Genomic DNA, 13,443 nt, shown 5'->3' with positions numbered 1-13,443 from the left:
TCCTCTAAGCTGCCTGCCCTTCAAAGCCTTCTGTCTCTGCCATATATAGTGAGGGCTCAGCTGCCTCCTGCTATTTTTAGCCCCTTTCCCTGGTCCCTGAACCACAGAATCTAGCAGCCAGAGCCCACTCCTCCCAGGCTGGGCCCCCTACCCCACGTAGCCTGGGGTCAGGACAGTGGCCACTGGCCACCCTGTCCAAGGAACAGCCACCTGTTGGCTCCTGGAGTCACTCTGCTCACCCTGCGGGTCAGGTGCTGCCTGTGACTGTCCTTCTCACACGGACCTGGGAGGCGGGGATGTGGGTTGGGAGGTGGCCCCCCATAATCGGCCACCCTGCTGGGGTCCTGGGCCACCTCTTTTGCAGCCACGCCTTCCCCGGCTGTCCCAGTGTCCTACTGCTGAGTATGCCCGGCCTTGCTGGTTCAGGCGAGAATGCAGAGAATGTGTGTGTCCCTGAGGCGGGTGTGGGCCTCACCATTCTAGGTGCACCTGCCCCTGATTCAGGCAGAGCACATAGTAGGTGCGGAGTGAGTTTCTGCACGGGATGAGCCGGTCTGGGCATGCTTGGAAGCCACACGTGTGTTGTGGTGGAAGGTCGTGTGTGCAAGAAGGCGGGTCCCCACAGGAGAAACCCCGGCAGAATAGGATCGGCTTGCCTCCACCACCAGGAGACTCGTCCTAGGGAGATGCGCGCAGGACTCGGGGTGGTTTGTATCAGTGTGTGTGTGTGTGTCTCTAGAGCTGGGCAGGTAGCCAGGGACGTGCGTGTGTGTGCACGTGTGCACGTGTATTTGCTCACATCCCTGTGGAGAGGTTGCCCCGGACTGGGCACAGGGGGCCCCCGGACGCACTGGAGTGAGCGCTGCTAGGGCTGGCAGGCCCAGCCTCACGGGCCCGGACTCTCTTCAGGGGACCACCCTCACACACGAGCAGTAGATGGACAGGGGAGGTGCGTAGGACTCCCCCTGTCATAAATCTTCGCTGAGGCAAGGAGCCCTGAGTGAGTCTGATTGGACACCTCAGCAGGGCCCCTGCCCCCTCCGCCCTGCTGTCTGGGACCCTCAGTCACCAGGGGGCCGCTGCGGAGCCAAGAGACCCGCTCCTGGGGAGGCTTGGGGCAAGCTGTCCACCTCCCAGGGATGAGGGGCTGTATGTCCACTTATGGGGCCCAGGGAGAGTCCGCCAGGTGGGCTCAGCCAGTCCCACCCCATCCCTGTCCCCAGTGGCTGCTTCAGCTCCTGGGGTCCCTCCTGACTGCCCAGACGCCACCCCTCGTCCCTACCTGTCCCCAGCCCCTGTGTCACCCCACCCCAAGGAGGCAGGTTGGGATCTGGCCTTACTTCCAGTAAAGTGACTTCTCTTTCATATTAGGCCAAGGCAAGAGAGAGGAGACATTTATGAAACTTTGTTTAATGTACTGAAAAGCCATCGGCCAGAACATTTAGGAAATTGATTTTCCTGGCATTGATGAACTCGTTTTATTTTACCCCGGTATTAATTACTTTTTTTTTAAACAAATTAATTTAAGAGTCGTAAAACCTAACAAGTGAGCCAAATGTCCATAGATCATGTCGTGCTCCGCCCCCTCCCCACGCCAGCCTCCTCCCTCCGTGGGTGGGGGCTCGCGGGGAGGGGGACCCCCCCCCCCCAGCCCTCGGCCACCCTGCTCCCTCCCAGAGGTGACTAGGCTCTCCCTGTGCTACAGGAGAGGCCTCCTCACTCCGGGACTACGCGGCTTCCACCATGACTGAATTCCTCGGCATGTTCGGCTATGATGACCAGAACACGAGGGACGAGCTGGCCAGGAAGATCAGCTTCGAGAAGCTCCAGGCGGGCTCCACCCCTGAGGTGGCCACCTCCTCCGTGCTGCCTGCTTCTGAGGACGCCCTCAGCAAGCGGGCGCGCTTCTCCAAATACGAGGAGTACATCCGCAAGCTCAAGGCCGGCGAGCAGCTCTCCTGGCCGGCCCACAGCACCAAGGCCGAGGAACGGGCGGGCAAGGAGGGGGCGGGGCCTCTGCCTGGCCTGCGGCTGCCCAGCAACACGGCCCACCTGGAGACCAAGGCTACCATCCTGCCCCTGCCATCACACAGCAGCGTCCCCATGCAGGGCCTGGTGGCCCGAGCCTCCAAGTACGACTTCTTCATCCAAAAACTGAAGACAGGTGACAACCTGCGGCCCCAGAACGGAAGCACTTACAAGAAGCCATCCAAGTATGACCTGGAGAACGTCAAGTACCTCCATCTCTTCAAGCCCGGGGAGGGCAGCCCCGATATGGGCGGGGCCATTGCCTTCAAGACGGGCAAGGTGGGGCGCCCCTCCAAGTACGACGTCCGGGCCATCCAGAAGCCGGGCCCCGCCAAGGTCCCACCCACCCCCAGCCTGGCCCCTGCGCCCCTCCCCAGTGTGCCCAGTGCTCCCAGCGCCCCTGGGCCAGGGCCTGAGCCACCTGCCTCCCTGCCCTTCAACACTCCTGAGTACCTGAAGTCGACCTTCTCCAAAACAGACTCCATCACCACGGGAACCGTCTCCACTGTCAAGTAAGGCACCCCCTGTCCTGAGCTTGGGACTAGAGTCGCCGGGAAGGCCACTCTCTGCCTCAGAAGGCCAGCCCTGGGCACACATCCACTCATACCTCAGACGCATCCACCACGCCCAGGTTCTCATACACATGCTTGCACACATGTGTGCGCACACATGCACACTTATACACACACGTAATCGCTCATGCTCGGTTCATGGGCAGACATCTAGCCGTGTGCACACTTGCTCTCGCATGTGCTCGTCCGCCAACATGCACACCGGGGACTTCTGTGACCCCCGTTTCCCAGTGACAGGCTTTCTCCACCTCAGATGCAGCCTCACAGTTGGCTCGGGAAGCCCCAGTCCGGGTTAGGGGTTCTGGGCTCCAAGCTGGTGACCATGGCTCCCAGGCTCGAAGCCTGGGCCCCGGGGAAGGCAGCGAGGGAAGGCACGAGTCTGGGGTGGGGAAGAGCCCACTCTTTGCTAACGCCCAGGCCATGGCAAACTGCTCCCTGGATCAGCTGTGTGGCCCAGAGGCACCCTCCCCCGTGCCGCTGTCCCCCTGGAGACAGACCCCAACCTGGGAGTGATCTAGGGAGCTGCCCGCTGGCCTGGGAGGGGGCTTCTGACCAGCTAACCACACTTTCTTGGCACTGCTCTCGCCCCCTCCCCTGGGTCGTCCCAGCATCCTCCTGACTCCCAGTGTGCAACAGGGGCCAGGCCCCCGCTTCCAAGACTTCCTACCCAGCTGGACTCCAGGTCGGGCCCACCACTCAGGTGGAGCCCTCTAGCCAGCCAGCTTGGGTGGCCCTGTCTTTGCCACAGTTGGGCTTCTTGAACCTGAGCCAAGGTTCCGCCAAAAGCGCTTTTCAGTCCCACCTTGAGGGCCTCAGAACATGACAGAGCAAGAGAGGGAAGGGTCAGGGCCCCAGGTCAGGGAGCTGCCCCCTAGATGCTCCTGGGGCATGAGGCTACCCCCATCCGCTAATCAGCTGTGCCCTGTGTGTCTCTTGCCAGGAATGGATTGCCCACAGATAAACCAGCTGTCACTGAAGATGTAAACATTTACCAGAAATATATTGCCAGGTAGGCCCCTGGGGAGGAGACAGCCATGGAGAGAAGGTGGGTGGTGCCAGGAACGCCTGGGGACTGTGGGACCGTAGGTCCGTCTGAGCGCCAGAGCCAAGGTGCCTGCTGCTTCCCCACTCTTGTGCGCTTGCTTCTGCCCTCAAATTCCCCTGAGGGACCCCACCCCATCTCAGAGCCCTCGCCCCTTAACGTGTTCTGGGCTGCATGTCTTCAAGCCCTAGGCAGTGCCACAGTGTCCGAAGGCCACAGGGGAGCCCAAAGCCCCGCAATTGCTTACAGAGTCTTGCGTGGGATACAGACCAGTGCCGAACCCTCGGGGATGAGAAGGGTGTGGGGGATGGTCCTCCCAGACCTGGCCTGGGGTGATCCCTGAGCCAGGCCCCACAGCCCGACTCTAGACCCACTCCTGTACATTTCTGAGGCAGTGGGATGGGCAGGTCGAGAACCTTCACCTCGACAGATTTCCCCCCCAGTCAGGTCCCTCACTGCCAGCAGCCGATGGGGCAGCACCTGGCGGGAGCTCTCCCCAGCCTCTGTCTGTCTGCGGATCTGCCCGGTTCTTCCCAGCCCTCTCTGTCTTTTCGGCTTCGCTCCGTTCTCTCTATTATTATTATTATCATTATTATTAGGGCCGCAGCAGATGGCCCTTTTGGCAGCTTCAGCGTAAATATGTATTTGCGAGCTGTTCTCTCCGTATAAGGGGGTCTCCAGCTCTGTCCTGCCGGCTGAGACCGTCTCCTCCCCTGCTGTCATCACGGGCTCTCCCCCCAGAGCGGCCTCCCCAGGGTAGCCGGCGCCTTCGGGGCCTGGAGAAGGCACGGGGTTTCCCGGGAGCCAGGCCGCAGCCGGGCCGCACGGGGCTCCCGGCTGCCGGGTTGGCTGGAGCGTAGCCTGCCTGCCGCAGGGCGCCGAACAGATGCTGTACTTTAAAAATTCATAACCCTGGGCTGTTTCAAGTGTCAGGAAAGCCTAGGAAAGAGAGAGGCTTTAACACCTCTCAGCAGCCGGGCCCGCCCAGCCTGTATCTGCTGCACCTAGCTGAGCCCTGGGTAGGCGGCCAGCGGTGGCCCCTGCAGGAAAGGCAGTCGGGCCACCATGGGGGCTCTTGCCCTCACCGCCTCACCCCGTCCCTTCCCGTCCTATCCTGGCCTCTTCCCCTGTCTCTGCTCTGACTTTTGGCCTGCCCTGGCTTCTTCCTTCCCGCCTTGGTGCGAGGCTTGTGTGCCTCCCTGGGCCCTCATCCCCAGGGCAGGGGGCAAAGGTCTGCAGTCCAGTGGCTCTGGGATGCACAACAGGTGCAGTCACGTCCCCTGCCTTTTTTAGGCCTCTGCCATTTCACCCCTACAGATTACCTCTGCCTCCCACCCCTGTACCCCAGCACAGGGCCTCTGAACCCCAGCAGCACTTCCCTGAGGTGTAGGCACAGATTTTTCTCAGCTGCTCGGGCCGAGAGCCTGGGAAGTGTCCTCCCCAGGGCTGCTGGCCAGAGAGGCCTGAGCCCACCTCGCCTCCTCCCTGCAGGTTCTCGGGCAGTCAGCACTGTGGCCACATCCACTGCGCCTACCAGTACCGAGAGCACTACCATTGCCTGGACCCCGAGTGCAACTACCAGGTAGGGCCTGGTGGGCACCAGCCCTGCCCCCGTGTGCCAGCTCCAGGGGGCAGACAAGCTTTTCACAGGTGTGTTGGGGGCGCTGAACCCAAGCAGGCAGAGAACCCAGAAAGCCATCTGATAGGATCCAGAGCCTTCTGCACGCCCGGGACAGTGACAGAAGCTCCCATTCCCTAGGAGCCCACCCTGGCCCAGGGATGGAGCCCGTGGGCTAAGGCCCCTTTTGGGACGCCTCCCAGTGTCCTCGTGAAGTCAGGACTCCTGTACCATCCAACCGATGATCACACTGAGGCCCAGACAGATTGTTGTTTATGGTCAAACCACCTCTGGTCCGTGCAGAGCGGGTCGTCCCCTCTTGCTCAACAGGGGGCCCGTAGACAAAAGTTGTCCTCACGCCCCAGAGCCCCTGCCTGAGGGGCCCAGCCTGCTCCGAGCTTTTCCACTCGTGGGCATGACTGCGGGGGAGCCTGGCGGGAGGTCAGGCAGGACAGGGTTGGGGGTTGGGGGCTCCGGAACCACTGGAATGGCTCCGACTGGGTCCCCGGTGCTGGCCTAGAGGCCACACAGGCTGCCTCTGCCAGAAGCAGGATTGTTCCCTGGGAGAGCTGGGGGCCACGGTCTGGGCTGTGGGGTGAGGGTAGGGGCCGGCCCCCACCGGGTGGCCGACCCCGACCCACATGGCGCTGTCCCGCAGAGGTTCACGAGCAAGCAGGACGTGATCCGGCACTACAACATGCACAAAAAGCGTGACAACTCCCTGCAGCATGGCTTCATGCGCTTCAGCCCGCTGGACGACTGCAGCGTCTACTACCACGGCTGCCACCTCAACGGAAAGAGCACCCACTATCACTGCATGCAGGTGCCCACCCACGGAGGGCCGGGCGGGGCCGGGGGTGGGCCGGACGGGGGCGGGGCCACCCCCGTGGCCTTAATTGGTGCGGGCGAAATTCAGGGAGCTGTTTATACAGACCAACATTTTTCAGGCTTTAACACCAAGAGCCGCATCGCAAATGGTTCCCGAGGAGGTTTTTGTTTAATTCTCTGTTTTAATGCCACGCAGAGTCTGGGCTTTTTCAAGGTGTCAGGTCCCGGGGGAGCGGCTGGGGGTTGCACATAACAGCAGGCGTGCCTCCCCCGGTATTTGTCAGGGGGTTGTTATGGGCTCCGTGGAACAACCTGGACCAGGAGCAGAGGGGGGCTCGGTCTCCGGGCCCTGAGATGGTGCAGACACTGGCACGGCCCAGCCTTCAAGAGTGCTCGGATTCCACGGGTTTTTACTCAATATGGCAACGTTGCCTGCCGTGGCCCAGCCCGGGTGGGGTGGGGAGGGCCCCATGCCAGGAACTGTCCACTCATTGAGTCCCTGGGCTGAAGGTGACTGCCAGGCCCCCCGGGTCCAACCCTGCCCACCGCTAGGGGCTATGGAAAGAGAGGCACCATTGAGGACCCCGAAGTCACCTCCTGTAGGAGGGAACTGCCACACCTCTGCCCGGAGGGGCGTAGGAGAGGCCCTGAGGACAAGCCGGCCCTCAGCACAGGCAAGGCCTGGAGGGCTGGAGAGGTTAGAGACTCCCCACGGCCCAGGGGGACGTTTACAGGGCCGACGACCCTGAGCAGGAAGGTCAGTGGCCAACAACACGGCAGCTCTGGCCTGGGCCCAAGGGCTCCTGGCCTCAGTTGCCCCCACGGCCGTCCTGCCTGCAGGTGGGCTGTAACAAGGTGTACACCAGTACATCGGACGTGATGACCCACGAGAACTTCCACAAGAAGAACACTCAGCTCATCAACGACGGCTTCCAGCGCTTCCGAGCAACTGAGGACTGCGGCACGGCCGACTGCCAGTTCTACGGGCAGAAGACCACCCATTTCCACTGCAGGTGAGTGGGGTGCCAGCCAGGGGGAGGGATGGACCCAGGCCGGTGGGCCCGTGCGGGGGGCTTGGGGTCCTGCTTCCTCAAGGCAGTGGGCACAGGGGTGGGGGTCTGCCCAGAAGCTCCTCCTGGGCTCCCCCTTCCCCGAGGCCCTGCAACAGGCTCCCGACGTCCCGTCCAGGCGCCCTGGCTGCACGTTCACCTTCAAGAACAAGTGTGACATCGAGAAGCACAAGAGCTACCACATCAAGGACGACGCGTACGCCAAGGACGGCTTCAAGAAGTTCTACAAGTACGAGGAGTGCAGGTACGAGGGCTGCGTGTACAGCAAGGCCACCAACCACTTCCACTGCATCCGCGCCGGCTGCGGCTTCACCTTCACCTCCACCAGCCAGATGACCTCGCACAAGCGCAAGCACGAACGCAGGCACGTCCGCTCCTCGGGCGCGCTGGGGCTGCCGTCCTCGCTGCTGGGCGCCAAGGACACGGAGCACGAGGAGTCGAGCAACGACGACCTGGTCGACTTCTCGGCCTTGAGCAGCAAGAACTCCAGCCTCAGCGCCTCCCCGACCAGCCAGCAGTCCTCCGCCTCCCTGGCCGCTGCCGCCACTGCCGCTGCTGAGGCCGTGCCTGGCGCCACCAAGCCTCCCAACAGCAAGATCTCCGGGCTGCTGTCCCAGGGCCTGCCCGCGTCCATCCCGCTGGCACTGGCCCTCTCCAACTCGGGCCTGCCCACCGCCGCCCCCTACTTCCCCATCCTGCCTGGCCGGAGCGGTGCCTCCCTGCCTGTGGGCACCCCTGGCCTCCTGGGGGCCATGTCATCGGGGGCAGCGGCCTCCGCAGCCGCTGACACACCTGCTCTGGCTGCCTCGGGAGCCGGCGACTCTGCCCCTGCGGCTGCCTCCTCTGTCCCGGTGCCCCCCGCCTCTATCATGGAAAGGATCTCAGCGAGCAAGGGCCTCATCTCACCCATGATGGCCAGGCTGGCCGCTGCTGCCCTCAAGCCCTCTGCCACTTTTGACCCAGGTGAGCAGGCTGGGCCCTGCCCAGGAAGCAGGCGGCTCACAGACCCCCGGAGCCCACGGCGCCAGTTTGCGGAGCAGAGTGGGAGTGGGGGCGGAGGCCGGCGAGGGGTCTTTCTACGCTCACACCCACGGTCCCTGCCTGCTCAGACCCCCAGCTTGCCTGGCCTCTGCCTCCTACTGTTTATTTGCTCTTGGGGGGTGGGCCTCATTCTGGCCTGCTCACCCCACCCCAGGCAGCTCTGGTCCCTCATCTGTGAAGCAGAGGTGGTTAAGCCTTTGCATCCTGAGGGCAACTGGTCCTTGCCCACTGCTCTGACTTTTCACCTTACCTCATACCAAGTCTGGCCCCTGATGAGAGCAGTCCAGAGGCTCATGTCTCCCTAGGGCCCCCTCTGTGTCCCTGGATGGGGCAGGACTTCAGGGGTGGCCAGTGGGGTGGCCAGACTTCAGGGATCCCTGGGATTCACTCTTGGCCAGCCCCTCGAGGCCAAGGACATCTTGCTAGTCTCTCCCCGTCAGTCGGTGCCATCTGGGAGAACTTTCTGCAGCCATGGAAAACGTTCTATTCTGCGCTGTCCCCTAGGCAGCCGCTAGTCACAGGGGGCTGTTGAGTGCTTGAGGCTGGCTGTGTGGCCAGGGAACTGGATTTCTACTGGAACTAGTTTAACTGAGTCACGCCTGGCCAGTGGCTGCCATGTTGGACAACACAGCCCGGGCGTCCCGGTGACACCTCCGCCCTCCCTCTGGCTTGCTGTGAGGCGCTTACATTTTTAGTCTTTGTAAACGTCTTCTGTGTCTCTGGAGCTCTTTGGCTTTTCTGTTTACCTGGCTCCTGTCCCCTGCTGCCCCCAGCCTCCCTTTGGCACTTGGCTGACAGAAGTCCGCGGCCACTCCATCCACTCACTCAACAACCACTGTGCTTGCTGGGGGCCACACACCTGGCCAGTGCTGGGGCACAGCAGGGACCCAGAGTCCTGCCTTGTGGAGCTGAAGGACCAGGGGGGATAGTCTGCTCGCGGGCACTGGACTTGGACCTCCGTGGGCCAGCTCCTGAGCCCTAGCACCCTGCTCCTCCGTGAGAGCCTCTCGAGACCCCCCCAAACCCTAAAGACCCTGCGGCCTTTCCCAGGGATCTGCCCAGAACACCCGGAGGGCCAGCCAGTACTGGGCGGCGGGGCCAGGCAATGTCCTGGGGGACCTTGAGCAAGTGACTTTGGGGACCTCCCAGCATGTGGATGTTGAGTTCCAAAAACTCGTCCGTCCCCTGTGGGACGCTCCTGTCAGCTGGAAGTGGAGTGACCCACCTTTCATTCCAGGTGTGGGAGGGACAGCAGGACCACCCTGGGGCCGAGCCCCTCTTGGCCAGCTGCCTGCCGGCTGGGGTGGAACCCACTTCAGGGCCACACGGGGCTCCGTGGCCAGACTGGCAAATTCTTCCTTTTCATTAGAAAAATCTACCCCCAAAACAAAGGTGAAGGGAAGGGGAGGGGGCCCGTTTTCCTTGATTTTTTAATAAAATGCCACTTGCTGCCTGTGAACCAGCCCTCTGTGAGCCGCAGTGCCTTGGGGCAAAGTAATATTTGAGCCACTTGGGGATTGTGGAGAAGGACTCAGTGGACACGTTCCCGTCAGCAATTTCTTCTGCTCAGCCTTTCCCCCAAGGGCTGCACCCCGCCAGCTCCCACCTAGCCCCTGTGCGGCCCGGCCCGGCCAGGCAGGGCCTCCTCTCCCTGCCCCGGACAGCTTGACGGCCGAGGTCACATAGTTTGAACCACTCTGATTGGCTGTCAGCTTCCATAGCCCTGACAGGGCAGATGCCCCTCCTAGGCATGCTCAGTGGAAGGCAGGATCGTCGCCCCGGCAACAGTGGGACAGGGACGTGGAGGGGGCGCAGCTCCCAGTCTAGATCTGCCACTTTGCCTCAGCATTAACAGAGTCTTTAATAAAAGCCTAAGCGGCAGCCCCACAAATTGACTGTGACAGTCGGTGGAGAAAATGAAGGGCCCCCACCCCCGTGCCAGCCCCCTCCCCAGCCTCCCGCCCTTCTCCTCCAGGAGGCCCTGAGCCAGGACAACTTTGACATAATTTTGCAATAATTATCACTTGAAGAATTGCCACACAGGGGTAAGCGTCACAAGCGATCATGTCAGTGGGGAGAATCGCTGACCGGCAGCCAGGGCTCCCCACGGCCCCCGGCCCACCCAGCCCAGTGTCCTCCCTGCCCGGCAGGGTGAGGGGTTCTGGTTCATGCCCAGAGGAAGCCCTAGGCCCCTCTAACACCCTCTTCCTTCCCCTCCCCTGTAGGAAGCGGGCAGCAGGCCACCCCCGCCAGGTTCCCCCCGGCCTCGGTGAAGCAGGAGCCCGGTGAGAACGCTGGTGCCCCGGTTCCCCACGAGGTCTCCCAGGACCGCAGTTTAGACCTCACTGTGAAGGAGCCCAGGTGAGGCCTCCCAGCTCTGCTCCAGGCGACAGGCTCTGGGACAGCACCCCTGGAGGCAGAGCCCACAGAGGCTAGCGGAGGGTCATCCTCCTGCCAGGCAGATGGAGCCTGGTGGGGTGGGGGGGGAGTGGGGGCCAGGGCCCGAGGAGTGGGCTGGGAAGGGTGAGTATCTGGGCTCAGTCCCACGTACATCCACGCTAAAGCCCCTTGGTCTGTATGTTCCAGTAATGAATCAAATGGCCACGCAGTCCCGGCAAATTCATCTCTTTTATCCTCGCTTATGAATAAGGTAAGGACCATCGATCACACGCCCCCCGTTCCCCCACCCAGAGAAATTAAAGCTACGCTGGGGGGTGGGGGGGATGTGTTTGTTTTTTAATGTTTTGCCTCTAATAAGATGAGTTTGTACCATTTAAATTTTGAGGCCATTTTTCATCGGATATAATTTCAGAGCCACTGCTTACAAATTAATTTAATGAACTGGCTGAAGAAATATATTCCAGCCTCTGACACCCTTTTTTTCCCTTCAGATGGAGGGCTCCAAAAGCTTTTCCAGAGCCCTCTAACTTCTTCTGCTCTCAGTTATTAATTTTATTTATTTATTTTATATATTTTTTTGTTTGTTTAAAAAGAGGTGGGGGAGGGGCCCTGAAGTGGAAGCAAAGCATCAATTTCCACTTTTCGGGTTGAGTAATGGTCTCGGACGCCTTCCGCAGAGGTCGCTCCAGAATATTTATTTTAAATAATGCAGGGTCTTTGTAAATTATACATCATCTCAAATATATTTTCCCCCTTCACATGATAAATTTGACTACAGCAAGATTAATTTGGTTACCGCACACAAGTGACTGCTGAAGGAACCGGGCCCAGGCCGGACCTCACGGACGGGGGTCCCGGCTGGGCCCTTGGCAGGAAAGGAGCCCCCTGCCACCCCCTGCCACCCCCTGCCACCCTCTGCCCTCCACCCCAGGCCCCAGGCCCTCCGCCTCCCCTCCCTCCCTCCCTCCTAGCTCTCTTTACCCTAATCGGGTCACTGCCCCCTGCACCCTCTGGTTCCTTCCTGTCAGGGCCCCACGCCCCATGTGGGTGGAGCCTTTCCGCGCCCCCCCCCCCCCCGACTCTTCCCGCCCCCCCCCCCCCCCCCCCCCCCCCCCCGGCCAGCAGCAGCAGCCATCTTGATCTCACCCTGTGAGTCTCCCTCCCTCCCTCTCTGCTCCTCCTTTGTGTGCCTTCTCTTGTTCTCAAGGAATTCAGAGGGGCTCCCCCCCTCCTCCTGCACTTCTTTTGAAAACCTGGCAGGAAAATAACCAGGGAGCCACGAAGTCTGGGAAAAGCTAGGCTGGAGTGTGTGCCCAGAGTCTTGGCCTTACTTGAGTGATGGATCGTAGCACCCCGGGGCTTGTGTGGAGGAGTCCGGACATCTCCATGGGGCCAGGGTAGTGCTGCACGTTGCCTGCGGCGACCTCCATTCAGAGCAGGCTTGGCTGTGGCCAGGTCTCCGCTCCTCTCTGTGGCTCTGGTCCGCTGCAAGAGGCCCAAGGGGCCCAGAGCTCTTCCTTCTCCCAGGGCAGCCACGTTTGTGTCCTGAGGTCCCCAGCCTCAAGCACAGCCCCTGTGCCCTTCGCAGATGTCTCAGGGCAACCCCAACCTCGGCAGCCTGTTGAACATCAAGACAGAAGCAGAGGGCAGTGCCGCCATGGAGTCCTCGCCCTTCCTGGGCAAGGCTGTGAAGGCGCTGGTTCAGGAGAAGCTGTCCGAGCCCTGGAAGGTGTACCTTCGAAGGTGAGGGGTTTCCTGGCAGAGCAAAGGCGCAGGGAGGGCCACGCCCACCTTTCATGGTGGCCACTGCCCCCAGGGTCTCCTCTGACCAGCAGTTCCTCTGCCAGGTTTGGCACCAAGGACTTCTGTGACGCCCAGTGTGACTTCCTGCACAAGGCCCACTTCCACTGCGTGGTGGAGGAGTGCGGCGCGCTTTTCAGCACCCTGGACGGGGCCATCAAGCACGCCAAGTGAGTGGGGGTCCCCGGGGCCCAGCCTCATTCATCCCAGCCGGACTCCGGGCTGGGTGGGGCCGGGGGCTGTACGGGCCTCTAGCTGCCCTGTGTGCAGCTCCCACCAGACCTCAGAAGCTGAGCTGGCTTCTTAGAAGGTACTGCCTGAGGAAAAGGCAGACTTGCCCTCCCTTCCACCAGTTCAACTCCCAGCAGGGCCCTCTGAGCCCGCCCAGGCCCCACTTAGAGACCTGGAGCAGGGTCTGCTTCAGCCCCCCACCCAGTGCGGCCCGACCACAGATGTTTCCTGCAGAGTCAGCCAGAGAGACCCTGCTCTGACCAGGCAGGGACCCTGGGTGAAGATCTTTCTAAGCCACAGTTGTAGATTTGTAGATTCTCTTTGACCTAAAGATAATGAAATTAATTTGTAAACCCACTGAGCTGAAAAGCAGCAGTCCAGCCGCCCAGCATAACTGAACCCAGAACTTGAGGACATTTCAAACAGATCGAGGCTGTGGGACCCTCGCTTGGGCTCTGCTTCCTCTTAGGCAGCCCCAGATGCTCATCTGCAGGTAGCCAGCTTCGCCGAAGGCTGAGACCCACCTTTAATTCTCAGAGCAGATTCTGGAAGCATGAACTTTGTGCACCAGGGCCTGGTGTCCCTATCCCCTGCCCCACTCCGTGTAGGGAGGAGCTAGGGACAGCCACAGCAGGAAGGTCACAGGTGGGAAGGTGCAGTTAGGGCAGAGCCAGGAGCCCAAGTTCAGGCCCAGAGGATACAACCACTTGTTGTCCGTCCTTCCTTCCTGGTAGGATCACGCCTAGGGTTGGAGACTTGGCGGGGGGACACTGGGCCCCAAGATTTGTGATGAGATCAGACCCCAGGAAAGGC

The 13,443-nt window shown here is 61.3% G+C and overlaps 1 protein-coding gene across 4 annotated transcripts in view; it reads left to right on the top strand.

The window, feature by feature from the left end:
* CASZ1 (castor zinc finger 1) overlaps positions 1-13,443 on the top strand; it is a 145,201-nt gene that overhangs the window by 121,588 nt on the left and 10,170 nt on the right. For all 4 annotated transcript variants that reach the window (XM_045063736.1, XM_045063735.1, XM_045063734.1 and 1 more), the window contains 10 exons: positions 1,706-2,540; positions 3,541-3,609; positions 5,134-5,224; positions 5,919-6,083; positions 6,929-7,101; positions 7,277-8,121; positions 10,425-10,560; positions 10,786-10,849; positions 12,188-12,342; positions 12,447-12,569. In XM_045063736.1, the coding sequence (XP_044919671.1) occupies positions 1,706-2,540; positions 3,541-3,609; positions 5,134-5,224; positions 5,919-6,083; positions 6,929-7,101; positions 7,277-8,121; positions 10,425-10,560; positions 10,786-10,849; positions 12,188-12,342; positions 12,447-12,569 (2,656 nt within the window). The remainder of the gene's footprint in view (positions 1-1,705; positions 2,541-3,540; positions 3,610-5,133; positions 5,225-5,918; positions 6,084-6,928; positions 7,102-7,276; positions 8,122-10,424; positions 10,561-10,785; positions 10,850-12,187; positions 12,343-12,446; positions 12,570-13,443) is intronic.

This window comes from Mustela putorius, unplaced genomic scaffold (genome assembly GCF_011764305.1).
Source record: "Mustela putorius furo isolate JIRA1106 unplaced genomic scaffold, ASM1176430v1.1 tig00003853_pilon_pilon_pilon, whole genome shotgun sequence".
Taxonomy (NCBI): Eukaryota; Metazoa; Chordata; class Mammalia; order Carnivora; family Mustelidae; genus Mustela; species Mustela putorius.
The sequence above is the reverse complement of the archived record's forward strand: the minus strand, read 5'-3'. Positions and strand labels throughout refer to the sequence as shown.